General features: G+C 25.5%; 6 protein-coding genes across 7 annotated transcripts in view; 4 read left to right on the forward strand and 2 right to left on the reverse strand.

The window, feature by feature from the left end:
* Positions 1-286, forward strand: part of LOC108547632 (PHD finger protein 14) — a 4,538-nt gene extending 4,252 nt beyond the window's left edge. The window contains exon 14 of the mRNA XM_017900229.1: positions 106-286. Coding sequence (XP_017755718.1) covers positions 106-108 — 3 coding nt within the window. The 3' untranslated portion in view covers positions 109-286. The remainder of the gene's footprint in view (positions 1-105) is intronic.
* Positions 1-2,618, reverse strand: part of LOC108547633 (methionyl-tRNA formyltransferase, mitochondrial) — a 3,068-nt gene extending 450 nt beyond the window's left edge. Inside the window, exons 1-6 of the mRNA XM_017900231.1 lie at positions 2,401-2,618; positions 2,127-2,324; positions 1,913-2,035; positions 1,612-1,790; positions 1,332-1,526; positions 1,135-1,221 (exon numbers count right to left, since the gene is read on the reverse strand). Of these exons, the coding sequence (XP_017755720.1) occupies positions 1,135-1,221; positions 1,332-1,526; positions 1,612-1,790; positions 1,913-2,035; positions 2,127-2,324; positions 2,401-2,618 (1,000 nt within the window). The remainder of the gene's footprint in view (positions 1-1,134; positions 1,222-1,331; positions 1,527-1,611; positions 1,791-1,912; positions 2,036-2,126; positions 2,325-2,400) is intronic.
* Positions 2,619-3,451: 833 nt separating this feature from the next.
* On the forward strand, positions 3,452-9,083 carry rad50 (DNA repair protein rad50). Its single transcript, XM_017900239.1, is given in 18 exon segments — positions 3,452-3,682; positions 3,889-4,038; positions 4,119-4,560; positions 4,636-4,790; positions 4,860-4,916; positions 4,919-4,964; positions 5,050-5,273; positions 5,343-5,708; positions 5,782-5,902; positions 5,997-6,375; positions 6,454-6,659; positions 6,759-7,096; positions 7,213-7,632; positions 7,821-7,946; positions 8,037-8,312; positions 8,383-8,516; positions 8,597-8,728; positions 8,828-9,083. Coding segments are annotated over 18 exon segments (4,059 nt in total).
* Positions 9,084-9,293: 210 nt separating this feature from the next.
* Positions 9,294-12,506, forward strand: Rab7 (RAS oncogene family member Rab7). The gene is made up of 5 exons (XM_017900236.1): positions 9,294-9,457; positions 10,390-10,575; positions 10,650-10,868; positions 11,020-11,157; positions 11,272-12,506. The coding sequence occupies exons 2-5, from the start codon at positions 10,396-10,398 to the stop codon at positions 11,356-11,358; spliced, it is 624 nt and encodes a 207-aa protein (XP_017755725.1). The 5' UTR covers positions 9,294-9,457; positions 10,390-10,395; the 3' UTR covers positions 11,359-12,506.
* Positions 12,507-16,765: 4,259 nt separating this feature from the next.
* On the reverse strand, positions 16,766-18,764 carry LOC108547645 (uncharacterized). Its single transcript, XM_017900243.1, has 4 exons — positions 18,510-18,764; positions 17,730-17,930; positions 17,211-17,384; positions 16,766-17,133 (listed from the first exon to the last, which is right to left on the reverse strand). The coding sequence occupies exons 1-4, from the start codon at positions 18,558-18,560 to the stop codon at positions 16,855-16,857; spliced, it is 705 nt and encodes a 234-aa protein (XP_017755732.1). The 5' UTR covers positions 18,561-18,764; the 3' UTR covers positions 16,766-16,854.
* Positions 18,765-22,757: 3,993 nt separating this feature from the next.
* Positions 22,758-24,405, forward strand: LOC108547648 (uncharacterized). Of its 2 annotated transcripts, XM_017900247.1 has the most exons (3): positions 22,758-23,096; positions 23,259-23,302; positions 23,376-24,405. In XM_017900247.1, exon 3 carries the CDS (start codon positions 23,533-23,535, stop codon positions 24,367-24,369), a length of 837 nt encoding a protein of 278 aa, XP_017755736.1. In that variant the 5' UTR covers positions 22,758-23,096; positions 23,259-23,302; positions 23,376-23,532; the 3' UTR covers positions 24,370-24,405. The 2 variants fall into 2 exon arrangements, with proteins under 2 accessions (XP_017755736.1, XP_017755737.1); XM_017900248.1 differs by lacking the exon at positions 22,758-23,096 and having other exon boundaries at positions 23,163-23,302.
* The last annotated feature ends 1,589 nt before the right edge of the window (positions 24,406-25,994 follow it).

The following is a 25,994-nucleotide window of genomic DNA, read 5'->3' on the forward strand; positions in this document are numbered from 1 at the left end:
TATATATATATATATATATAAATTATAAATTCTTTCAATAATCTTAAACATAGAACAAACAGTCTTATTAATAACTAGTTGCTAACATTAACTAATTATTTTCAGTAAAAGCTGTGCCATCTTTATTTATTGAATAATCAAATACAACGTTCCATTTACGAAATATCGAGTGGCAATTAGTTATTAATACGAAAAAAACTTAAAATCTCACTTTTATAAGAAAATGGGAACAATTCTTCATAAAAGATGGATAATACACCTACACTTCGTATAATTTCGAAGCAGCCAAAGCAACAAATTAGGCTAAAACTTATTTATGGATACTTTTATCTTTGATCTAAAATTGTCACTAGGAATATATATTGAAGCTAACTTAATTCAATAAAAGAAAGAATCTGTAATAGTAAAATATTTCTTTCATTTCAGGCCTCTGAATCTGAGACTTAATATCAACAATTTTATGTCTGCAGCTATAATTCTACGTTCAAATAAATTAAGACATTGAATGTCATTGTTTTTTGTAAAATATACAGAATATAGACAAAATTTTTCCTCTATTTATAGAAGTCTCTTAAAAATACATACTGCAAATTTCACTTTAAAATATATATATTAAAACCTTTATATCTATTCAGTGAAATTTTTAGTACTTATTTTTAACAGATTATTCTGTCTAATTTTATATTTTTACTTCTACATGTGTGTATATATTTTTCCGTTTTATTTCTACGTGTGCATATGTATACACCTGAATGTGTGTATATAACATTCATCAAGAATTCCTCGTATTTGGAAAGGTAAGGCATAATTTAAAACATCAAGTTATAATTTCAAAATTGTTTTTGATATTTGTAATTTATGTACAATCTTTTTTATATTCCTTTTCAAAATATAATTTAATAGCTGCTAATGTAGATTTTAAGTATTCTATGCAAAATTAAATCTTATTATGATGCATATATATGGTTTTGTAATATTTTTTCATATTACAAATGAATTACATCGTATTTACATTAACAATAAGTTAATATAACTTTTGAAAACTATAAGAAATTCAAATAAAAGCTATTTTTGTCTTATTTTTTCCAGATATATAGCCATTAGAAAAATCAAGAGCAGTCATAGAATGTTTACCTTGTACAATTATTTTCTTCACAGAAACAAAGCCTTCCTTACATTTTATAACTAATGCACTATATTTTTTATCATATATAGCAGTCCCTAAAAATACAAAATTTTATTTATATATACATTCAGTAATAATCTAGTATTGTAAACACTTTTAAACCATTTTTGTATATAAAGAAATATATATAAAACTGTATTTGTACCTGGTTTTTCTCCTTCAAAATTTCTTACTATCCAATTTGTTTCAATTTTCTGAATATCCAATAATTTTATTTTTACATTTTGAAATGATGTAGATAAAGGATATAAACTCAAAAGAGCACGATGTAAGTTATAAACATTACTTGCGGACATTTCATTCCAATTGATTAAAGATATTTTTAATGATACTTTTGGTGCTAAAAATTAACTATCAATTAGTAATTTGTAATACATGCATTATAATAATCAGAATTTATTAATAATAAAATATATTTAATTCACCATATGTTGCATTTGTTTCATCTTGGGGTCTTGCATACTTTAATGACTCTAATAAATTTTCAAATGTTTTTTCTAAAAGACTTGCTGCAAGTTTTGCTAATTTTATATATAATTCTGGCATTGTTTCATGCTCATCAATATCTACTTGCTTTTGCAATATTATTTCTCCCACATCAAATCTAAAAGAATATTTAATTTAAATAATATTAAGTATACTTATATTTAATATTTACTAAAGTATTCTTTTTATTTTGCTTATGTAATAAAACTTTATATATTTTTATATTGTAACACAGTTTACATTTTCGGCTTTATCTTCAGTATTGTAACTCCTGTTTGTGAATCTCCATTTATTAATGCATATATTATTGGAGATGCTCCTCTCCACCTTGGTAATAAACTACCATGTACATTTAACATACCTCTAAAAAAAACAATAAACATACATCTATATATAAAATGAAATAATAAATCTATAAATCAAGAAAATTTTTATCAAGAAAAAGACAACTTACAATGGAAATGCATTTATGATTTTAGATGGAATTAGATGACCAAATGAGATCACTATTCCAATGTGAAATTCTGATTTATTGACTTCAATTGGCCATTTATTTACAACAATTTTATTTTGTTTTGCATATTTCGTAACAGCATTCTCTTTCTTGTTATTTATAGTAACAACTTCCAGTCGCTCTATTTCTTTAACTTTACTGTGTATAAATAAATGTATATTATTAAATTTTTTCAAACTGAATAAATGAAACTATTAGAATGAATCCTTCTTACTATTTTTTATGTAAGGTTTTCAGGCTTTCAACTGAAAATTCATCTGTACCAAAAAATAGTACCTTCCATGGACTACTTTGCGATATTATATTCGATTCACTGTAACATTTGATACACGTACTTGAATAAAAAGTTATGAAAAATTGTTTATTTATCTTCTTTAACAAATATAAAGACAGTGATAAATTATATATTGTTTGATTAAAAATTGGATGCATGGTTATGTTTTGTATAACAAAACCACCATCATCGAAAGATACTCGTATTCGATTTATAAATTAGATTGTAAGATTTAACATGCTACTCTATTCATTTATTGCTTTTGACAATTTTGTTTTATTTTCTCATTTTCAAATACACGATATTTTTCAAATTTTGTATAGGGTTATTAATCGAGCAGACAAAATTTTATGTATCATATCCATGTTTGTATGTGTATATATATATTCCTTTTTATGCTAAAGTTATATTAATATTGCATAAAAATACAGTTTTTCTTATAGTTTTTATCATATAAAAACAAAATATATGCAAAAATAAAAAAATTAACAAATATTTTGTTATAAACAGCTAAAATGAAAAGCAAGATTTAATTATACTATTTTATAATGTTATTTTATAAAAATTAAATATATCTTGTTTATTTCATAAATTCCAAAAGTTTAGATTTCATAATTTTTTGTTTTATGTTCTAATTAATGACATTTACAACATTTAATTTATAAACTGCATTATGAATTAAATAAAATAAATGATAAAAGTTTTGTTTGATAATACAATACATTATAACACATTTATTCTAAAGTAGCTTAATGCAATATAAAGATATAACATTCAAAATTGCTTTATATATTTGAAATTAAAGTACTCTCATCTTAACTATTTCATTCTATGCTAACATTATGAGTGACTTATTGTCCCATTCGCGCGAGTTCGAAGCCAAAGAATCATTTTAATTTATTGTTCATCTGTTAATTTATTATTTGTTCTGCTCGTTTAATTTATTATATTATTTTGTAGTACTTAAACTAAATTTAATACATTTCAAATAATGTCACGAATAAGAAGACTTTCTATTCGTGGTATTCGTAATTTTGGTGATGAAAGCGATGAAGCTTTGATTCAATTTTCTCGTCCTTTAACGCTTATTCTTGGACCAAATGGCACTGGAAAAACAACAATTATTGAAGCTCTTAAATTTGCTACTTGCGGTGAATTTCCACCCGGTTCAGAAAGAGGAAAGTTTTTTATTCACGATCCAACTCTATTGGCGACTTCATCGGTATAATATAATATTTAGTATTATTTTATATATTTTTTAATTTATCATTTAGAACATAATTATATTAATATTATGAATAATTATCAATTATCAATAATTATTAGTTCGAAAATGTAAAATAGATTTAAGATTCTGAATTTAAAAATAGTTTCTAAAATAATTTTCTTTAATAATATTGCTTTCTTTAATTTCAAATTTTTAAATAGGTTCGAGGTGTTGTAAGGGCTGAAATAGTTGATGGAAAAGGTAATTTATATACAATATGTAGAACAATAGAATCTACAAAAGGAAATGTAACAATGAGATTTAAAACACTTGATAGTGCTTTAAGCAGAATAAATAAAGGAACAAAAGAGGTATGTTTTTTGTCAATATGAATTAAATATATTAATAGAAACAGAAATAGACTTTTTTAATGATTTTTATATTTGTATAGATAGTATCAATAACTAATCGATGTGCTAATGTTGATACAGAACTTACATTAGCAATGGGAGTTTCAAAACCTATTTTAGATTATGTAATCTTCTGCCATCAAGAAGATCTTAACTGGCCTTTTCAAGATGGTAAAAAATTAAAAGAAAAATTTGATGAGATTTTTGATAGTTGTAAATTTAATAAAGCACTTGAAAGTATCATGAAATATATAAAAGATTTAAAACAAAAAACAAGTATATTAAAAGAGCAAAAACAGAACTGTCAACTTGTTGTTAATGAAGTTGTTGATAAAGAAACAAGACTTGAAGATAATAAAAAACGATTGGAAAGTTCTAAAGTTAAGATTGAAGAACTTAATAAAGAATTAGAACCTATAAATGAAAAAATTAAAAAATTGGAGAAAGTAACTGCTGATTATAAAGATCTACAAAATGAAGAAGGTAACATTTTATTAAATATTAGAAATAGTTTTGCTTATAAATGAAATTCTTATGCATTCGTATGATTTTTTTTAGAGAAAAAGATGTCAGAATATACCATGTTTAAACAACAATTGGATAGATTAAAAGAAGATTTACAGTATGTGTTTGAAGGAACTACAGAAGAATTATTAACACAATTAGGGGCATATAATGAAATATTAATAAAAAAAGTTGAAAAAATTGCAGAGGTATAGTATATATTATTAAAATGAAAAATGCAGTATTTTGAATTGAATTTTTTTTTATGAAATGTTTAGTTTGAAGAAAAATTGAAAAATATTGCTGAAGATGAGTCTAGAATATCAAATAATTTAAATCTGCTTGGAATCTTGATGCTGCTAATTCAAATGTATCAGAATTAGGTATGAATCTAAAATGATAATAAATAATAAATACAAATTTAAAGTTATAATTAGGTATATCCACATAAAATTCAAAATTTTGTAGAGGTCTTAGCTCTTACTAAAAGGTTGACAGAAAAGATGAGAGAACTAGAGCATAAAACAGAAGAGAATAGAATGAAAAGAGATGAAGAAGAAAAAGAATTGCAAAAAGTAATAGATACTTTACGTAGCACACATTCAAAATTAGATTCAGAGAAAGATCTGAAAGAAAATGAAGTAATTGAAACAAGGAAAGAAGTTAATAAAATAACATTAGATATTAAGCAGGTTGTGTATATGTTTCTTTAATGTACTGTTACTTTTAATTTTAAATTTATTCAAGGTTATTTCTATTAGCTTAGTGCAGCAGGAAATAAATTAAATTCCATTGATTTAAAAATAAAAGAAGCACAGGCAAAAATCCAACAACTGAATCAAGAATTGGATGTAAATACAGTGAATAAACAAGTTGCTGACAAAATTAAAACCCGAAATAAAATGGAAACATTACTAAATACAGTTGATGAAGAAATAGCTTTATTATTAAAACAAAGTTCATTGCAAGCCGAATTAGAATTAAATAAATCTACATTACTTACTAAAGAAGAAGAAATAGAAAAATTGAAAAATAAACACAAAGAAAAAATAATGATTTTATTAGATATTAAAGAAATACCCCAAACTAAATTAAAAAGTAATCTAGATATGGTTCAAAAAGAAATGGTATTTGTACTTTCGTTACATAACCCTCATAAGAACAAAGTGTGTTTACTTTCTGAAATTTTTTAATTTTTAGGCAAATGAAATAGAATCCATTAATCAAGAAATTTTAACAGAGGAACGTCAAATAACTACATTGGAAACAACAATATTACATACTGAACATGAACTTCAAAACAAGAAAAAAGAAGTAAATTGTGAGTTCAAAATTTAATAACTAAAAATTTATATTTATACCTATAGTTAAATATTTATTAATGGTATCATTGACAACAAATTTTTCGTTTTTAGTGAATAAAGAAAAAATTTCATCAATCTGTCACTACAAAAATTTTGATGAAAAATTATTATTACAATCAAAAAAAGTAAAAGATCTTCAAGATAAAAGGGGAGTATATGCTCATCAGGGAGCAGCTTATAAAGAGTATATAAAACAGTTGAAAGAAATAAATCCTTGTTGTCCTCTGTGTCATAGAGGTTTCGATGAACGTGAAACTGTTATAAATTTATTACAAGAAATGGAAAGTGAAATGGAAAATCATCCAAATCGTTTACATGAATGTGAAAAAGAATTAAAAACACAACAAGAAATATATGATAAGATGTTGCAGTTAAAACCAGTTGTTGAAAAAATAATACAGTCAGAAGAGATTGAATTAAAGAAATTAACGTAAATTTTGTATTATTTGTCATATATTTGTCTTATTATTTCATTTCAAAATTTATTACGTTTTGCACAATTTTTTAGGAATGATTTAGAAGTGTTAAAAAATAAATTGAATAAATCTCGAACAACTTTACTAGAATTAAAAACAAAAAGATCTAATCCAGAAAATAAATTAAGAATATGCAAAGATATCATAGGTGATATTATATTATGGGATACATATATAGATGAAACTTTTAAACTTAAACAAACAATTGATAATCTTCATACTCGTATGATTGAAGCAGGTATATTAATATAGTAAAATTAATTTTTAAGAAATAATAAAGTATCATTATATTCTTTGTGTATATATTAAAATCTTTTTTATGTGTTCAATACTATAGGTATTAAAACGAAACGTAGCCTTGAAGAAACTCAAACCCAAAGAGAAGAGTTGAAAATGTCTTTAAAAAATATTCGTGATGATATTGAAAAATTACAATCTAGAATAAATACACATAATGAAAACTTACATAGTGTTCGGGAAGAACAGAATGCATTACATGAAGAATTGTTAAAAATACGATCAGACATGCAAAAATTAAAAGAGTTGAAGGATAAACAGGAAGTTTTATATTTAAAAGAAATTTCTCTTGGAAAATCAGTTGATACGTTACGAGAAAAAGTGGTTACAGCAGAAACTAAATTAAATTCAAAATTTGATGAATTGGAAAGAAAAAAGGTATATGTTTTTATGTTATAATAAAAAATTATATTTTTTTAATTACTTTTGTATATATTAATGTCTTCATTCAATTTATAATATAAAAAATATACAATAATTTCTTTTTTTTTTAGAAAAATAATTGGGAGGAACAAGAAATAGATAGGAAATTGATAGCAGAAGGAGTTAGACGTTTATCTGAATTACAGAAAGTGCAGGATGAGGTTGATGCTTTTACATATCGTAAAATTCCAGAATCTTTAGAATGCTCTGAATCAAAAATAAAAAATTATGAAAAATTACTTAATAAACTGCTTCATGAGAAAGGTGATATAGAAACAATGATAAGTAATTCAAAAGAAGAAATTAGTCGTCAAGAAGTTCGGAAAAGGGAATTATCCGATAATCTCACATTACGAAAAACTCAGGAAACAGTTAGTAACGTACATCAAAAATATTTAAGTATAAAAGAAAGATTAAATGCTATAAATTATTCTCAAGCACTTAACGAATGGGAGAATTTACGAAGTCGAGAACAAGCTATACTCCGCCAGGTAAAATATTTTGTTATTTTATAACTATTATATATACAAGAAAATAACTATTTTCTTGATATTTCGTGTAATGAATATATACATATTTATTACATTTTAATTATTTATAAATATTTTAAAAGGCCAATTATTTTAAATCATTCACGATATATTAATATAAGAATTAAATTAGTATAAAATATTTTTAGAAAAATATGATTAAAGGAAGTCAAGAAGAATTAGAAAGAACAGTACAGCATTATACTGAAGTATTAAAGAAGCAAGAATACAGACAAGCTCGTAAAAATTACAAAAACAAGTGCATCGAACTAACGGTAGTGAAAAATTTTCAAATTTTTTATATTTAGCGTTTAGCATTAGTAACTTAAGTAAATATTGAATTTTTTGTTTTGTTTTTTAACTAGGTTGTAGAAGAAACGATATTAAACTTAAAAGCATATAGCAAAGTGCTAGATGTAGCTATGATAGAATATCATGAAGAACGTATGGCCACAGTTAATAAAATCATGAAACAGATGTGGAAGCTTGTATATACTGGAACAGATACAACATGCATAGCAATTCGCACAGATGCTACTGAAGGGATAGGTAGCATAAGAAGAACATATAATTACAAATTAGTGCAAATAAAATATGGACATGAAATAGATATGAAAGGTCGTTGTAGTGCGGGTCAAAAAGTAAGTTTTAATCTATAGTAATATTAGTAAGAGCAATAAATTTGATTATTTACATAAAATTTAATTCTAGGTTTTAGCATCAATAATTATAAGACTCGCATTAGCAGAAACATTTTGTAAGGATTGTGGAATTCTAGCATTGGATGAACCAACAACAAACTTGGATCAAGAAAATGCTGATAGTCTAGCAAATGCTTTGGCTACGTATGTTTTAAGAAATTTTTATTGAAATTATTTTAAATATACAATTTTAAATTTTAACACAACTTATCTTTGTATTAAAGGGTTGTTAAATTACGATCACAATATCAAAAAAATTTTCAATTAATCGTTATTAGTCACGATGAGAAATTTTTATTCAAGTTAGCTGAATTGAGCAGTAATAAAGGCTTTTACCAACTTTATCGCAAACAGACGTATGTTTATAACAAATATATACATATATACACGCACATGCATGCGTGTACATAGATTATTTTACTTATGTGATTATATGTAATTTTGTTCATTTATAGCGGTTATACAGGAATTAAACATTGTTTAGTGAAAAATCAAGATTATTTTACGTCAAATAATACAAAAGAAGACTCATCGTCTGATGATGAAATTAACGAACATTCTAAGTTACAAGATAAATTACACTCTTCAACAAATTTACAACAGGAAATACATAATGAACAAACGAATAAAAAAAGAAGACATGTTTGGAATACTGATAATAAGGATTCCACTGAAAACAAACCTTCAAAAAGAAGATATGTCTTCCAATAAATTACACGTATAACTTGTAACTAAAAAATAAAATTAAAGGTTATTTTTTCATAAATATAATTTTTGCTATTATATTATATTTTAAAGGAAATATTTGATTTATTAATACCTAAGATTTGAACTGTCTATATTATATTGTATTATATTAATCGAGATAAAATTTTCAAATGTTACCGCATTTTTTATCAAATGTAAGTGTATCGAGTATTGAATCGATTTTAACAGTCGAGATTTGATTATACCTCGGTCGATAAAAGAGGCGAAGAACAGGTGACGACATCGTTGTCATACTCGTGATTTCATAACACGCCATTTTCTTTGTGTGAAGTACTGGCTGAAAGGAATTTCACCCTCTGTTTTCTATCTAATTCAAGGTAACGTTATTTATAATTGACATTTTATTATTTTATTGATTATTGTTCACATTTTTCAACGAACGTCATGTATGTTTCTTTGGACACTTGTTCAAACCTTGTAGTAAATCTCAATTGTCGAAATCGCGTGTTGACAGGTTTTCAAGCATCGCAGTTAAACGAATTCTATTTTGTGTCTGTCTCATCACGTACATTATTATTTTATCATATTTCTTTTTACATTGATATGATGTATTGTATTTTTATGATAATATCATTTAAACATTTTAGACGTTAACCGCCAAAACACATATTAGAAACATCTTCATACAATGATTTTTTTTAAGTAATGTATATACGTCATTGCAAGGGGAGTACTTTACCCATTCACATTCAATGATTCACTAAGAGAAGTCATCTATCCGTGACATTTGGATTGCTGTTTTGCGTTTATATCATTTTACAGTGCGACTTCATATTCGTAGTGTTGTACGCTAGTACGATATTTACTTAAGATCGAAAAAAATTTCGCCACGAAGTATTCAATTTATGATTCTAAGTTTTACGAGGTATTACATGATATATTTTATATACAAATTTCAAGCAGTCAAATTTCGTATTTATTCATTTTAAAGTACATAAAATATACTTTTAATTAGCTGGTAATAATTAATTCAATATAGCAATTTTGTTATTTGTATTTCAGTCTTATCAGAATTGCACATACAGTACATATACATTTGATTACAAAGGTTCTGACTCTGATTCATAGTTATATATCATAATATTATCTTTGTAGAATATTTTCTAAATAAAACATTTCAATAATTTGATTTAGTCTTCATTTATTGCATTTCTAAGTAGTGTCCTATATAATACTAGTAAGGTTTACTCTTGTAATTTAATTTATGAGCAATTTATACTCATGACAGATATACTTTTTCTGTTTTTAGTTTACAATGACTTCTCATAAGAAACTATTACTTAAGGTTATTATCCTTGGAGATTCAGGAGTTGGTAAAACTTCCCTTATGAATCAGTATGTAAGCAAGAAATTTAGCAATCAATATAAAGCTACCATAGGTGCAGATTTTCTTACCAAAGAAGTAATGGTAGATGATAGGATAGTTACTATGCAGGTAAATATATATTAAGTAAAACAATATCTATGTAATGTTATATTTTTGCTTACTTCTGTTTTATGTTTAAATAGATTTGGGATACAGCTGGCCAAGAAAGGTTTCAATCTTTAGGTGTTGCTTTCTACAGAGGTGCTGATTGTTGTGTACTTGTATTTGATGTTTCTGCACCAACTAGCTTCAAATCTTTAGATTCCTGGAGGGATGAATTCTTGATCCAAGCTTCTCCTCGAGATCCAGATAATTTTCCATTTGTTGTACTTGGGAATAAAGTTGATTTGGAATCCAAAGTGGTAAGAATATTTTAAATATTTTATTATATGTTACATTAAATACAATAACATACATTTTTATTCAAGATTATTTCTTTTTTATTTAAAAATTTATCCTGTTTTCAGTTGATTTAAGTTTTCAGTAACTTATAATTTCATTAATACATTCCAGGTATGTGGTAAAAAAGCACAACAATGGTGTCAATCCAAAAATAATATTCCATATTTTGAAACTAGTGCTAAAGAGGCCATTAATGTTGAACAAGCCTTCCAAACGATAGCAAAAAATGCTTTAGCTCAAGAAAGTGAAGTGAGTTATTCTTTTTTATATTTATTTGTTTATATTTAGTGAGTAAATAAGTATAATAAATAATTTGTTTATATTTAGTGAGTTAAAGTATAATAAATAATACTATTGTTTTAGGTGGAATTATATAATGAATTCCCAGACCAAATTAAACTAACCAATGACCAAAGAATCAGTGGCAAGGGTGATTCTTGTCCTTGCTAGGTCTTGGAGTGGTGAAAATTGTGGACAAGTACATAGATGCACAGGTCAGATCGTACATTCGCGTACCTGCGCATTTTGAAAAATACTACATCGAGTTTGATGTGTTTTGGAAGTCTTAAGTATGCACCTTGGTTTCCTTTATTCAGATTTTATTCAAAGTTTTGAACCATATTTACAGAGTTAAAATTTTGTTGTTGGAATTACGTGAAATATTGAGAAAAAATAAATATATATGTATATATAAGGAAGTTTATAAGCAATGCATTCTAAACAATAAAATTAGAAAAATTTTGTACCAAGGAGCATTCATTTGGCTTCATTACATAAAAGACTATGTTGTATTTTATATTGTGTGTTTGTGTTGATAATTGACACGTCCAGCAATATCTTCAACACAATATTTTCGAAAATTGTAATGCTCTCTTATTGGGTATGGCGAAGAGTATGAGCTGCCCTTTTTATTTGCATCTTTACAGCTCATTGTCAATGTCCTTTATTATGTAATATTACGATGATTTCGAATCACCTAAATATAACTGTCATATCGGGAGGAAAAATCACAGGTCGGGAACATACTTAGCATAACAATTAGATTATCCAAAGTTTGCTCATGATTCATTAAAACAATCGCATTTATTAAACAGTTTTCTGAAAAGATTTGTAGGTATATTCTTTCGATTATTTACCAAATTGTCAAGTTAAGTGAAATTTTTGTATTGGTCAACATGTTTGTACGTTATAAAAACTTATACTATGTTTAATTTTATGAGATAGGACTTTTATTGAATTCTTGCGATTATTTAACTACCTCTGACATTTTTAATTATGTAAAGCTTGCTAATTGTTATGTTAATGAGATATTCTACTCTTTCAGGTACAAAACATACGTTGTTTGCATAAGTTGGAATAACTGTGAATTTGTTTTATGATGTAATAACATCACAATGTAACTGCGATGATATTTCACAATTGTCTCAATTTCAAAAGGCTAGTGCGTTTTCGAGGAAAAAATTCCCTTTTTAAAAACAACTCAATAATAGTTTGATAATTCGTTATTTGGTACTCTCGATGCGCTCGTAATTACTTGCATACTAGTATTTTTATGTATCTTTAAATTCCTCCCTAGAGTGGAAGTCTTGAACCGCGATGCAATGATTTTTTAGATTATTTAAATCAAAAAATCTAAATCTAAATTATTTAAATATAATTACAAATTTCATCAAATGTTTAAAAAGTAATTTTTGTATTAAACATATCATACAACATATTAAAAAATATTGGAAGATTTAATTTAAAAAATTGTAAATTTTTACTTTTTTTGCATTCGAATTATAATATACTTAATATTTACAAAAATTAATCCATTCAAAAGAGTTGTTAAATGTTATTTAGTAGAATGAAAATTATGCGACGCGGTGCTGACGATCACCTTCATATTTAAAAAAAGTTATAATTTTAGATGTAAGTTATCTCTAAAAATATAAAGCAAAAGATTGCGTGAGCTGAATTGATACATACCTATAAGATTTCTTATGAGAAGGTTTAGTACGTATAGTATATGCGTACATCTATGATAATAGTCTTGTACGCTGTAAACATGCATTATCATACATGTACGCGTATACACGTAATATATATGTATATAAATGATGATCATGACGATTACAATTATAATTATTAATATAATTTTATCGAAATATGTTAACAATAGTTATAAATATTATCATTATTGCTGCTGCTGCTATAAAACTACTATTGCTATTCTTAGTTTTAAGTGAATTAAAACAAAAAAGAAGAAGAAATACATTTATTGCAACAAAATAATGAGCTGGTCGAATTAATTCGCTGATATATCTGTGTCACGGATAATCACCGTGTGACCTGAAACAAAATATAAGACTATCATTATCCTTATTATGGCTCGATGTCTATGTTGTTATTATGGAGATGAATGTCTGTTGAGATAGATAGTAAATCTAGCAAACCTTGTACGAAGTAGCGTATAAGACTAAAATATAATTCAGTATAGTATCAATTTAGTAATTGAAAGATAATGGGAAAAATGGCTCCTTGCAAGTAAAAGAGTAGTCTGTAACACTGTAGTTTTATTCAAAAATTTCAACATGTTATGTTTCAACCAATGTAAATTAAATATTTACTCCTTGTACGATTGTAAAAAAGTATTCGTTTTTACATAACGCAATTTTATCTTTTCTTTAAACCAACTATTTATTTAAGTAAAGTCTACAAAAATATACATATGATCCACGTATGTGTATATATTATACAAGTATACATATGAATGTTGAACCAAGGATATCTATGAGTAGATTATAAAATGCGTATAGAATATTTTCTATTAATATCATGTATGATATCACACGGCCTTTGTTAAGTTTTAAACAAATTTTTACGATTAATGTCAAATATACACGTGCATACACACATACATAAATACATATGCCTTTACAGAGAATAAATTACATTTGTTTATAGATAAAATACAGTATGACATAGAGATGTTTCTTACAAAGATTAAAAAAGAAATTTCTTTCTTGTTATCACAAAATGTATAGTTCTTAATGAAATTATGAATTTAGAGAGATACAGGATTTGTCGATGTATACAAAACAAATTATTAATAATGAGTAGAGCATATTCTAATAAGAAAAAAATATAGTTATATCAGACAATTAATTTAATTTAAAAAATCTGTGGATAAGTAGATTGGAACAGTCAAATCATATAAGTTTGTGAAATAAATTGGAAATAAAATCTTGCAAAATGTATGCATTAAAATCACAAATTTATAAAAAATTTTTAATAATTTATTCTATTAAGAACTTTTAAGCTATTTAAGGAATACAAAATCTTTTTTGGTTTTAAAAGTTGCTTTATTAATAATTTACAGAATTTATTCTATTAATTTTTCTTAGCAGTAGATGTTATATAGAGCTTAAACTATACTAATAGTAAATCTATGTATATTTTCTGAGACTGAGATAGAAACAATTTTAATTTATTGTGATTTAGGAACAATTTAAGTAAGTTACATTTAAATACATGGTGACAATTTTATTCTATAAAATGTGATAATAATTCATTCAACAAATGACATAAGTGTTTTGATGGCACTACTCGTCATTCGATAATAGAAAATTTTCTTAAATTTAATTAGTTGAATTTATTAATTTTGATTTTGATTTTCCTTACCATCCTTTTTGTGACATATTTTGTATTATCCATCTTTTTTTATTATCTATTTCAGGTTTATATTGTAATAATATTAACAACACGAATCAAGAAATAAAGGATATTAGAATCCTATTACTAATATTTTCCAACATCTTTTTGACAATTTTTATCAGCAATTGAAGGTAAAATGTTATCAGTAACTATATACATATAGAAAATTCAATTATTGAATTTCGATCACAATAAAATACAAAATACAATGTCAAACTCTAATGAATAGATAAAATAGGAAGAACAAAATATATATAATTTCTGTTGTCATTGTTCGACAACTTTTTTAAAACTTTTTTTAATATTAAAAAACTAATAACCTCTTCGTGAATATATGACTATACATATAATATGTTAAAGGTTAAAGCGTTAGTTAATTGAATTTTAAACCTTTGTTACAAATAGAAAATACGTCAATAAGTGCAGTAGATATGTCATAAATAAACTCTTTCTTTAAATATTATATATGATAACAATTAAATAAATAAATAAATTTATAAAATATTTTATAACATCAGAATGTCACTCATACAATATTTAATTCTTCGATGTATAACATTAAAATTATTCATTCTTTACATTGTTATAAGGTAGAGTTGTATCTCAAATATTTCTACTGATACGATATGTACAAATTAGTGTCTTGTGTATGTGATTCATATTTTATCAACAGTGTAGTGCTTTAAGTAATATAAGAATGTATATTAAGGTACATTTCAATGTATTAAATTAAAAAAAGATTGACTGGATTGTATTCCTTTAAAGATAAAAAATTTCATTTATACATTCTAAGTACCAAAATTTTAATTGCTTTAGAATATTAAAACTATACTTTTTCTTGAATGCTTTAAGTACATAAAAATCATAAAATGACTTTAGTTGTTACTTTGTTATTCACTGAAAATAATATATATTAATGGTAATAAAATTTATTTGTTAATGTCATAAGTGATATCAGTGTATGTAATGAATAATAAAATCCAAAATTAAATTTGGGGATAAAAATGTGGGATCAAGTATTAGTTTTCTTAAAATAATTTTTGTATGCATTAAAATTGAGGAAATTATTTTTTAAGTTTTGCATGTATTTTATAAAAAAATAGACATTCTGTTATTATATTTTGTAGATACTTTATTATCATACTTTGTGATACACAATTGTTTGTCAATGTATAATTATGTTTTTATGTTTATCAAAATTGCAATAAGAAATTTCTTTCATTAATGTATTCAAAATGATTAATGTTATATTGTAAATATACATACAATAGTTTGTTAATATTTTAATTCTGGGTATTGCAAATTGAAAACTTCATACATAACCAAATTTCATGGTAACGATCTTATAATATAGTAAAGACTAGTTCATTTATTACTGTAGATAAAATCATGGTTAAAATGTCCCAGTGTATTAATTTTACAATTGTACATTATTAAATTATGATATGAAACAGAGGCTAACAAGAAGTTAATAGGATTTTGTTATGTATCATGATTTATTGGTATTTGATATTAACATATACAAATATGTCTCAAATACAGACATGAGTTTCATTTTTATTATATAAAAGTTTATACATGTATATGTGCACTATTTAAAAGTAGTAGACAAACTGTCTTATGTTGCTAAATGTAATTTAATAAATTCAATAAATTTATTTTCTACTGTCATAATTAAATGATAAAATTAAATTATTAGAGCTACTTGTTTTTAATTTTTTTAACATTTTAAGAAGAAATTTTAATGGGATATAAATACTTCATTGTGTTCTTTTTTCTAGAAAAAATATATAATTGATTTGCAAAATATTAAGAAGTATATATAAGTTGTAAAAACAAATGATGGTAAATGTAGATATAAAAAAGTTGCATGTTATTTGAAATTTCTATACAGCCATGTGAATGAAAATTAATTAAAGACTCCAGATGTAAATTGTTTTTTAGTCTTCTAATGTTTCTTTGACATTATAATTAAGCTTATTTTTAATAATATGAAATTAGGTAATAATGTATTAGCTAACATATTTTATGATGTCTTTAAAGTCATAGAATGATAATTAAATATAACGAAACGAATTAAATTTTTAATGAACTGCCAAAATTTCTTATCACAGATGTCTTAGGATGGTTTAATATGGTATCATGGAATTGTAGTCTTTAATTTATGCAGAAATACAGATTTTATTTTATATCTGACAGTGATTAAGCATTAGCTTAAGGTAAATGACACAATTATTTGCTTTATTCATCTTAGTTTTTAAGACAATCAGTTACATCATATATGGCTTGTGAGGATGCATTACGAACTTTAGTGACAGCATTATTATTGCAAGAGTACTGTGATGTGATTATGTTATTTTTGTTGCTTTGTACTTGTCTTTCCACTTGTGCAATCCTTTGTTGATATTGGCGAATATCTATATTGATAAGCCCTACCTTTATGATCATACAATTAGCCATTTGCATAATGTTTGAGTTATAGCACGCCAGAGAAACACTGTCCAATTGATTGATCAGCTTCTGTCCATTCTAATAATGATTTTTAAAGTATGAACATTTGTTATATAATTTGTTCAAATCTATCAGTATAAAAATATGATACATACTGCTTCCTCAGTGTCGAATGCTTGTAACTGTGTATCAAGATCTTGTTTTGCTTTGTTTTCGCATGCTATAAGTTCTCTATTTCCTGTCTGAGTGGCAGTCCTCATGTTATTTGTAACAGCATTTAAGCAATCATCAACATTTTTGCCTGCTTCCTTTGCTTGTTCTGATTTTTCCTAGTAACAGATATTACTATTATAATTAATAGTCTTAAATTTTTAGAATAATGTTTCTTTTTTTTTCCTAGATTTTCATAGCTTTAATTAGTACACAAATTAATTATCACTAACTTTGGTACAGTTAAATCCTATAAAAAGTATTAAAGGGTGATTAGATCCTAAGAAATAAACTTTAAAATAGTAGAAAAAGAAATTGGTAATTAAAATTACATAAGAAATTGTTTCATTTTTATAAATGGAATAAAAGTAATCTTAATAAATTTTTATACTTATAAAGTTGATAAAAATATAAATTGTTCCATCCTTAATAAAACGTATTATTTTATCACAGATTAGACTTACTTTTATATAGTTAAGACGAGTGCTTTGAATATCGTTTATATTCTTAAAACTTTGGTATTGAATGTTGCTAATTTGATTTCGTGTATTCATGTCAATGGTCCTTCTATTGCGTTTCATATCTGACATAGCATCTTGAACCGTGGTTTTAGCAGTTTTTATAGCGCGAACTGCTTGATCTAATACATTAGAGGGTGGTCGTATCTGAGATTAAAAAATTGAATTACATTTACGATCGTTAAAATCGAAAACTGATCATTGCAAATTTTTTATTTATCTATTTCATCTAGTTTTATTTTTAACGAAAAACTTATTAAGTTAACGAAAATTATTAAATTGAATTAGTAAATTATATCATTGAATTCGTATTATCTAGAAAATAAATAAAATTCCAATATTTATGATATTAATAAATTACAAACGCTTTAATAATTGACAATAGGTAAAGCTTAGTTTTTAAATAACAAACGATATAAAACTAGAAATTTGAATATTAAAGACTGTATAAATCGGTCAATATGATTTAAATTTACCAATTGTTTATGTCAGTTTTTTATTACTAATTTATATTAGATAATATTTGATACCTAATCAATTGTAGAAAGTATCAAATATTACTTTCAAGCATATACTTTTTATTATACTTAACAAATATTTATAATGTGTCATATGCGATTTTAAAAATTTAAATATTCATGATCTGTTCTTTTTTAAAGTTCCTCGAGTTAATTCAAAAATTTTCACGATTTGCCAACGAATTTTATTAATTAATCATATGCTTACTTGTGCGGCGCAGAGGGTCACTAGTAGGCAGAGGAAGATGAAGGATTTCATGTTTGCAGGAAGGAAAAGTCTTGATTCACTTGGTGTATCGCGTCTTCACGAACTGATAAGTGGCTAACGGCACTTCGGCTTTTTTATAGGTAGCAACAGCTTGTAATGGTGAGTCAAACTGAATCATCGGGGTAAAGGGGATGAACGGTAACATGTTCAGATACACATGATCACATAAGCTTTATCAACAACCTGTTATTCAGCATGTGTGTAGTAGTTACACGCAGGTCAGTTCCTGATAAAAAAAGCTATTTTCCTATAATTAATTTTAGCTAGTACCCGCATGTAGTTTTGTAACGAATGGTGTTACTTATGTAGATACCATTCGTGTCAAAATTCAATTTGTGGGATTTTTTGTTCGAGTAGAAATCAGTTTATGTTTAGTATTCTGCAGAGTGGTATAAAGATGCAGATATTCAATTATCAATGTAAACTATTTCTTAATAGTAGAACGTTAAGTGTGTAAATATTTTAAAGGATGAGTAATTGTTCTTTAGCTCAGAAAGCATGAAGGGCAAAGAGTTCTCGATTTAAATATGTTATTATGTAAAATATGGTCGTAGTTTTAGCATTTTGTGTTGTATAATACGTGTTTCATGTTTATCAATAAATATTTCGTTTGTAAATAGTCAAATAAATGTTTGCTAATATTGCTAATATTGCTTTAAAGTATATTGTGACAGTTAGAGTCGTCCATTTTGGGTACTCGAGGCTGGGCGATGTCCGATTTTTCGCAATCAATTTATTTTGTGACGAATAAATCGAGTTTTGGATTACTAATAGCATTCTATGGCACAATATCTGCATGATTTCCACAGAATTATTTTTTTCTATCAAAATTATTATGTTATTCGTTTCAGAAGTTTGTAAGATTGACATAGCTTCCTTATTCATCTTACAAATGTAATGGTAATTTTATCCGATTTTCATTAATATGCATGAAATTTTTTTACTATAGAGTAATCCATAGAGAGAAAAATTTATTTTTTACTGAATAAATAGAATTTTGTTATATTAGTTGTATTCTGTGGTACAATCTTTGCATGCATTCAACAGAATTGTTATTTCTTTACTAGTAGGATTCGTCTTGAAAGCTCGAATGATTGGCATAGCTCAAAAGTTTAATGAGCTTTCATTTTTCATTCATTTTATAAATGTAACGACAATTTGTATTATTTGTATTAATATACATGAAACTTTTTTCACTGCAGTTCAATTTAACATTAAATGTCGAATTGAAAATTTTCAAGAATTTCATATGCTCGGATTGTACATAGAATTTGCGTAGAATTCATGTTTCGAAAACAATGTGTATATAAAAATATAAAAATGATTAATGTTATCATGTTGTCCCTGCAATGATCGCGGGTAATAATTATCAACGTACCATGGAATTAGTCTTTTTTCTAGGAACTGCAATCTGATAATTTCCAATAAATTTCTTCATAAACATCAAAATCTTCGATGGGATATTTAACCAAGGATTTCGTAATTACGTGATGCAAAACGTGGCCTACTCTGCATAGAACATTCAATTATATAATTTACCATAAATGATGTACCTTAATGTGGTTTATGTAAAAATAGAGTAGTTCGTAAATAAGAATTGAACAGCGGTAAGTGCTTTAAATAGATTGCATATCTTTGTTATCAGTATCGTTTTTAAATGAGATCACTGTTTCCAGCATAGAATGCAGACAACAAATCCTGTTTTCCATTATTAAATATTCAAAAATAGATCTTGTTTTAAACTAATACTTTTTCGAGAACAACCACGCAAAATAAATTAAATCTCGAATAAATTAAAAGCTTATTTCTGCGTCTCGTTTATTTCACGATAACTCGTTGACTGACATTCATTGCCTGAAACAGAGAAAAGCTACTGCCAGGTGTTTCTTCTGTACTTCTTCTTCGATTATAATAATTTTTGCGATTGAATATTCTCAGTTATCAATTTCTGCTGTAAGATTATAAGCCTTTATTCGGTGAATTAAACGTTGATTTACTTTTATGTTTCGTTCATGTGAAAATTTTTCATTTCAGGTTGAGAAGATTTCGAAGAATTTCTTCGGTAGAATCGAAATCGAAGAACCTTAACATCGCAAAAATTATCAATGGTTTGGATGATACGTATCAATGGCTGTATGTGTCCGATTAAAGATTGTTATTGATTTTCCGTTGATCACTATAATATTACTGGAACACGCGTATCGATATCTTGAGTCATCATTTCTGGAATGACACCTCTTTGGCTGCTTCCTTTGAATTCACTTTTCCAGAGACAATATCTTTTACGTTCAGTATCATTCATTTATCATTTTTGTGTAACTGGTAGATAAACATACTACACTTTGTTTTCGCGATACTGGAGTTTAAAGAGATAAAGTAAACTAATAACGTTAAATAATTATGTATAATAGTTGTCAATGTTTTTGAAGATGAAAATGAAAATGACAAATTTTATAAGATTTTATAATAATTGTATGAAAAATGTATGCGCTATCAATATTAGGTAAATATTAGACAAAGCAGAAAATACTATATCGAAAAATCTATGAATTTTTTTTTATTGAAATTATATTTAATTTAAATTTCCACGAACGGAACTTAAAATTGAAATAAATATAAAATAAAGCTACAATTTATGCTTTTCAAAATCCATATAAATCGAGTATAGTTCTTGATAAGAAGCTTATATCTGTATGATAACAAAATTGTTAGTTATTGATTGATAGAATATTACAAAAAGATTTGATAATGGATATCACTTAAAACGATTATTGTTGAATAGATTAAATCTCGAAGTTCTGATATTTAAAAAACGATTTGCACATAACTTTTTAATTATATAATATTGAAAGGATAACATTTGAAATTAATATTATCATTTATTTTATTTCATTCAAGATCTTTTTATAAGTGTTTGAAATATCTATATGGAAATATTGAACTTATCTATTTTATCAACTTATCACGATTTAAGGTAAAATCTTGTATAGGATGTAACTACTTATGATACAAAATAATAAAAGATAATTAAAATTATCAGTATTAATTGAGAATATAAGTATAAGTAGTGCCACTTGCATTAGTATTGAAGATGTATCAAACGGAAATTTATGTTAGACCGATATTCTAGTTTAGAAAACCGAAGAAATTTGAAAATTTCTGCACATTTCTTAATTTTGCGAAGTACGATAAATTAATTAAGTTGTAAGTTATAAGCTTTCAAACACAAAGGTGTATGCAGAACGAACAAGTTCAATCAATAGATAATATACATTTTATATAATTTAAAAAAAAAAAATGAAAAAATAATAGTATTATATCAATGTTAAAGCTTTGTAGATATTATAGCGTATTTCGTCATTTTTGTATCCGCAGAGAGTACTATATTGTTATATCCGATTTAACTGCAGAACTTTTAACTGTAGCTATGCATAATCTTCTATAATAGCATCCGGAATCCAACAACCTACGCTAAGGTCTAAAAAAGTTGGCTTCTAGTCGATAATTTTGAAGGTTAAATCCATTACATTAGAGAACAGCAAGTAATTGGTTTTTCTGTTTAAAATGGCATAGAAAACATTTCCTTTTGGGCATAAAAACAAAAATTATATTGTATATTAGATACTTTCTAAGTATAGTCAATGAACTGTACTGTATTGACCTATCAAATTACTATATATTTAAAACCTTTATAAATATCACTAAATACCTAGAAATTCCACCTATAAATATTATTTTAGATACTTTGCGATTAAAATTGTAATTAAAAATACCACTGAAAATGTGTTTGTGACCGTCTAGATGTTTTGGCTTTTGGTATAACTAATTGGCAAGTAAAATAGTGCTGGCTAAGATTTTCTCGCGCCTAAAATGGGCTTTCCTCACTCCATGGCTTCGTTATTATGGAAACCCAGATCATGGTGGGACTCGTGAATTTAAAATGTACTTGAAATAATGAAATAAAGAAATTAATTATATTTCATTCCAGCTGAAAGAAAGATCTGAATAAAATTTTTATAATTTTTAAATTAAACTGAAAATGTTATACACTTGAAAGGTATTAAATGGGTTTACTCTGTCGTGTGGTATCTTTTATTTTTTTTAATGAAAGTGGAAAACATTATATGATAAAAAAGTATCGAGCGTACAGTCTTCGTCCATATTGGTTAGTTGCAGGATCAATGTCGGGGTCTTTATAACAGTGCTGTCCATAGTTAAGGTTCCCTTACGCACTTTCGTTCTTTTCTAGACGTTGGCATCATCGGAAAAAAAAAATTTAGAAAGTGATTACAATTAATGCCTTAGTTCTTTTCTACATCGTTTTTTAAAATAGCATATACATAAAAGTGTGAGATTCTCGATTTATTCACAAGCAAAGCTTGGGTTGTGAAAATGGAAAAGGAGTGGGGGAATGCTGAAATATTGACGTAAATGGGGACAAACCGTGTGGCGGACCCCACTCGTGAATAGCACTGTGATAGATGACGTAGGATGAGTGACTAAAACGTCTGAAAACATCGTTTTCAAGTAATCAAAACAAACGTTTTCAAAACAGAAACTTATTAAAAATAATTCTGTGAAACTTATTTTTAATATTATTACACTAGCTGTAAAAATGGTTTTCTTTTTTTTCTTGTTAATGTTTTGTGAATAAGTTTAGTAATAAAATGATTTGATAAAATGTTTTAGGATGTATTTCGAGAGCCAAAATGAAATGTAATGAACTGTTAAAGGTAAGACAAACTATTTGTTAAATCTTGAGATTTTGGAGCAAGAATAATTTACTATAGAATCTGCTATTTGAAGGAGTACATGCCGCTGAAGAATTTGCGAGAATTGACTGCTATTCGTAGCCCTCTGGCAGCAGCGTCACTGAACGTCGTTATAAGGTTTGAGATATAAGATTTAAGTTAGTCAGTAAACGGGTGACCATATAATAGATCTTGCTATTATTTAATTGAAAATGAATGAAATCACAAATGTGAAGGATAATGAAGATAAAATTCGATCGGTTTTTGAAATGCTTAAAAAACAAATAGATCAGTATGATATTGCAAATGAGGACATAAAATCGAAAGAAGAATTAACAAGAAGCGAAAGGATTCAAAAGTTAGTAATGCAAGAGAAACATTTGTCAACAGAGTTCGCACAAATCAGAAAAGAAATAAAACGTTATGAGAGGAAATATGAAAAGGTATTGAAAAAAAAAGTGAAATTAATGAAAATGCAGATTAAAGAAGACCAAGATAAATTAAAGATAATAAAACAAAAATACCATGAATTGGATACACAAATTGATATTACTCCTTACAAAATGGAGAAAACAAAAAAAGCAAAACCAAAAAAAAGAAGCAAACCAATAAAAGTTAAAACAATGAAACCTAAATTCAAACAAAAGAATGTACCACTTATTAAAAAAATCCAAATTAATATTAAAAGAAACGAGAAATTAGGTAAACGTGAAATGCATTTCGTTAATAATACTAATAGACCAAATTCGTTTACTGATCTAATAAATATCGTAAAACCAATAACTATGAATACTCGAGAATGTAAAATTATGCTGCAAAGACTGACAGAAGAACAAATGAATAAATATGTTAGTCAGAAGAGGTTAAGTCAACAGATCGAACAAAAACGAACAGTGCTAGATACACCACAAAAAATTAAAGAAAATGGAACAAGTACGGTTTATCCAAATTGGCATATAAAAATTCCGAAATCTATATTTGAAGAAAGTCAGAAAGAAAGTGATAATTCTGACAAGAATATAGCTTGTAGCTCAAGAAATGTTATCTAAGAAGACCGACACGCTTGAGTATTATTAATACGTCTGTGTTATGTATTAACCAAAAAATTTTCGCGATGTTATTGCTTATTTTTCTTTTTATCATTATAATGAATGAATTGATAATTTTAAGAAGAAAAAAATTAAAAATATACAATTGTATAATAAAGGTCGAAAATGTTGCTACATTGATTTTGCATCAATGTCAACATCTATGTAGGGTGTTCTACATTTAACTTAAATGAGTAAAAAATTAATAATATTTTAATACTTTTTACATTATGTAAGGTATTTTTATGATAAATTATATTTATAAAATTAATATTCTGAGATGTTCCATTATAAAAGAGGTTAATTTATATAGAACATGCATTTATAAGAGAACCAAAATATTTGATTTATTATTAATGGTTTAATTTTGAGTTGAATTATCATTAAAATATTATGATTTTAATAATAATTAGAAGAAAGAATTCGTCTAAGAAAATAAAAACTCTTTTAAAGGTTGATATTATTTGTGTATTCTTTTCTGAAAATTGAAAGTTGAAATTTTAATGTTAATATTATAATTTATAATTTAATAAATATAATTTATGATAATCCATTTTTCATTAATATTTTAATACAAGTGGTTAGGTTTATGAACATTATTATATTTACAATAACAAAGTAAAAGTTAACTTTTATACATTACTACGACATAAAGAATTACTACTTAAAGAACAACTTTAAGTATTTTATTTGTAACTCATAAAATCTTCTTCACTCTTAACTTACTAGCTTCTAATGTCAATATAAAGATATTATTATTTTATCATTTTTACATCAATAACATAGTAATTGATTACTACTAAGGGTCTTTGCACTTATTTAAATTGATTTCCAATTTTTCAAACGATATAGATAATTTTCATAATACTCACTTTCGCACATTAATTTCATTTATTTTCAAATTATAAATGAATTACATCGTGCGCACTTAATCTTAAAATTTATATTTTTTAATATCATTGTAACGTTATTGTAATAATAATCTTACTGAAGAGTTGCGTTAGAAATATCACATCAAGTATCTTTTGAAGTGTAATATTGTATAACATTATAAAGATGTGATCATATGTGCATACTTGTTTATAACTATTATATTAATAATAGTTATTATTATAATCTACTATAATATTAATGATAGTTATCATTAATATATAAATCTCTCATTTGATAGCCAGTATACAATTTTAACAAGTTCATTTAATAATGTAACTTGATTATGAAACTGGGGTTCAAGATTTTAATTTAAACTTTATCGATATGTTATATTGATCCTGTAATGTGGTTACAGTTTTATGATAAATGAATTAATAATAAGTAATTGAAAATGGATGATTTTTCATTTCGAAGAAATAAAAGTACGCTTCACAAAAATAATAGTAACAGATCATTCTTATTTTATCAAACAAATGTACAGATGTGAAATTGATAATATTAATAATTAATATTTCAGGTAAAAGCATATAGTATTATTATAAATTTAATGATTATCAATTTTTAAAGAGATTGGTATTAGTATTAAAATATAAATTTATAAATTAATAAGAAAGGTTGATCTTGAATCTCTGTCTATAATTATAATGATTATT

This window comes from Eufriesea mexicana, unplaced genomic scaffold, assembly GCF_001483705.2.
Source record: "Eufriesea mexicana isolate 0111107269 unplaced genomic scaffold, ASM148370v2 scaffold1146, whole genome shotgun sequence".
In the NCBI taxonomy this organism is placed as follows: Eukaryota; Metazoa; Arthropoda; class Insecta; order Hymenoptera; family Apidae; genus Eufriesea; species Eufriesea mexicana.

What these genes read in the sequence shown, in the direction of transcription:
- Rab7 (XM_017900236.1), top strand. Translation starts at nt 10,396, where the DNA reads ATGACTTCTCATAAGAAACTATTACTTAAGGTTATTATCCTTGGAGAT. An exon ending in TTGATTTGGAATCCAAAGTG is followed by an intron (nt 10,869 to 11,019) that starts GTAAGAATATTT and finishes AATACATTCCAG; the next exon opens with GTATGTGGTAAAAAAGCACA. An exon ending in CTTTAGCTCAAGAAAGTGAA is followed by an intron (nt 11,158 to 11,271) that starts GTGAGTTATTCT and finishes CTATTGTTTTAG; the next exon opens with GTGGAATTATATAATGAATT.
- LOC108547648 (XM_017900247.1), top strand. Translation starts at nt 23,533, where the DNA reads ATGAATGAAATCACAAATGTGAAGGATAATGAAGATAAAATTCGATCG.
- LOC108547645 (XM_017900243.1), bottom strand. Translation starts at nt 18,560, where the DNA reads ATGAAATCCTTCATCTTCCTCTGCCTACTAGTGACCCTCTGCGCCGCA. An exon ending in CTCGTCTTAACTATATAAAA is followed by an intron (nt 17,385 to 17,729) that starts GTAAGTCTAATC and finishes ATCTGTTACTAG; the next exon opens with GAAAAATCAGAACAAGCAAA. An exon ending in CATTCGACACTGAGGAAGCA is followed by an intron (nt 17,134 to 17,210) that starts GTATGTATCATA and finishes AATCATTATTAG; the next exon opens with AATGGACAGAAGCTGATCAA.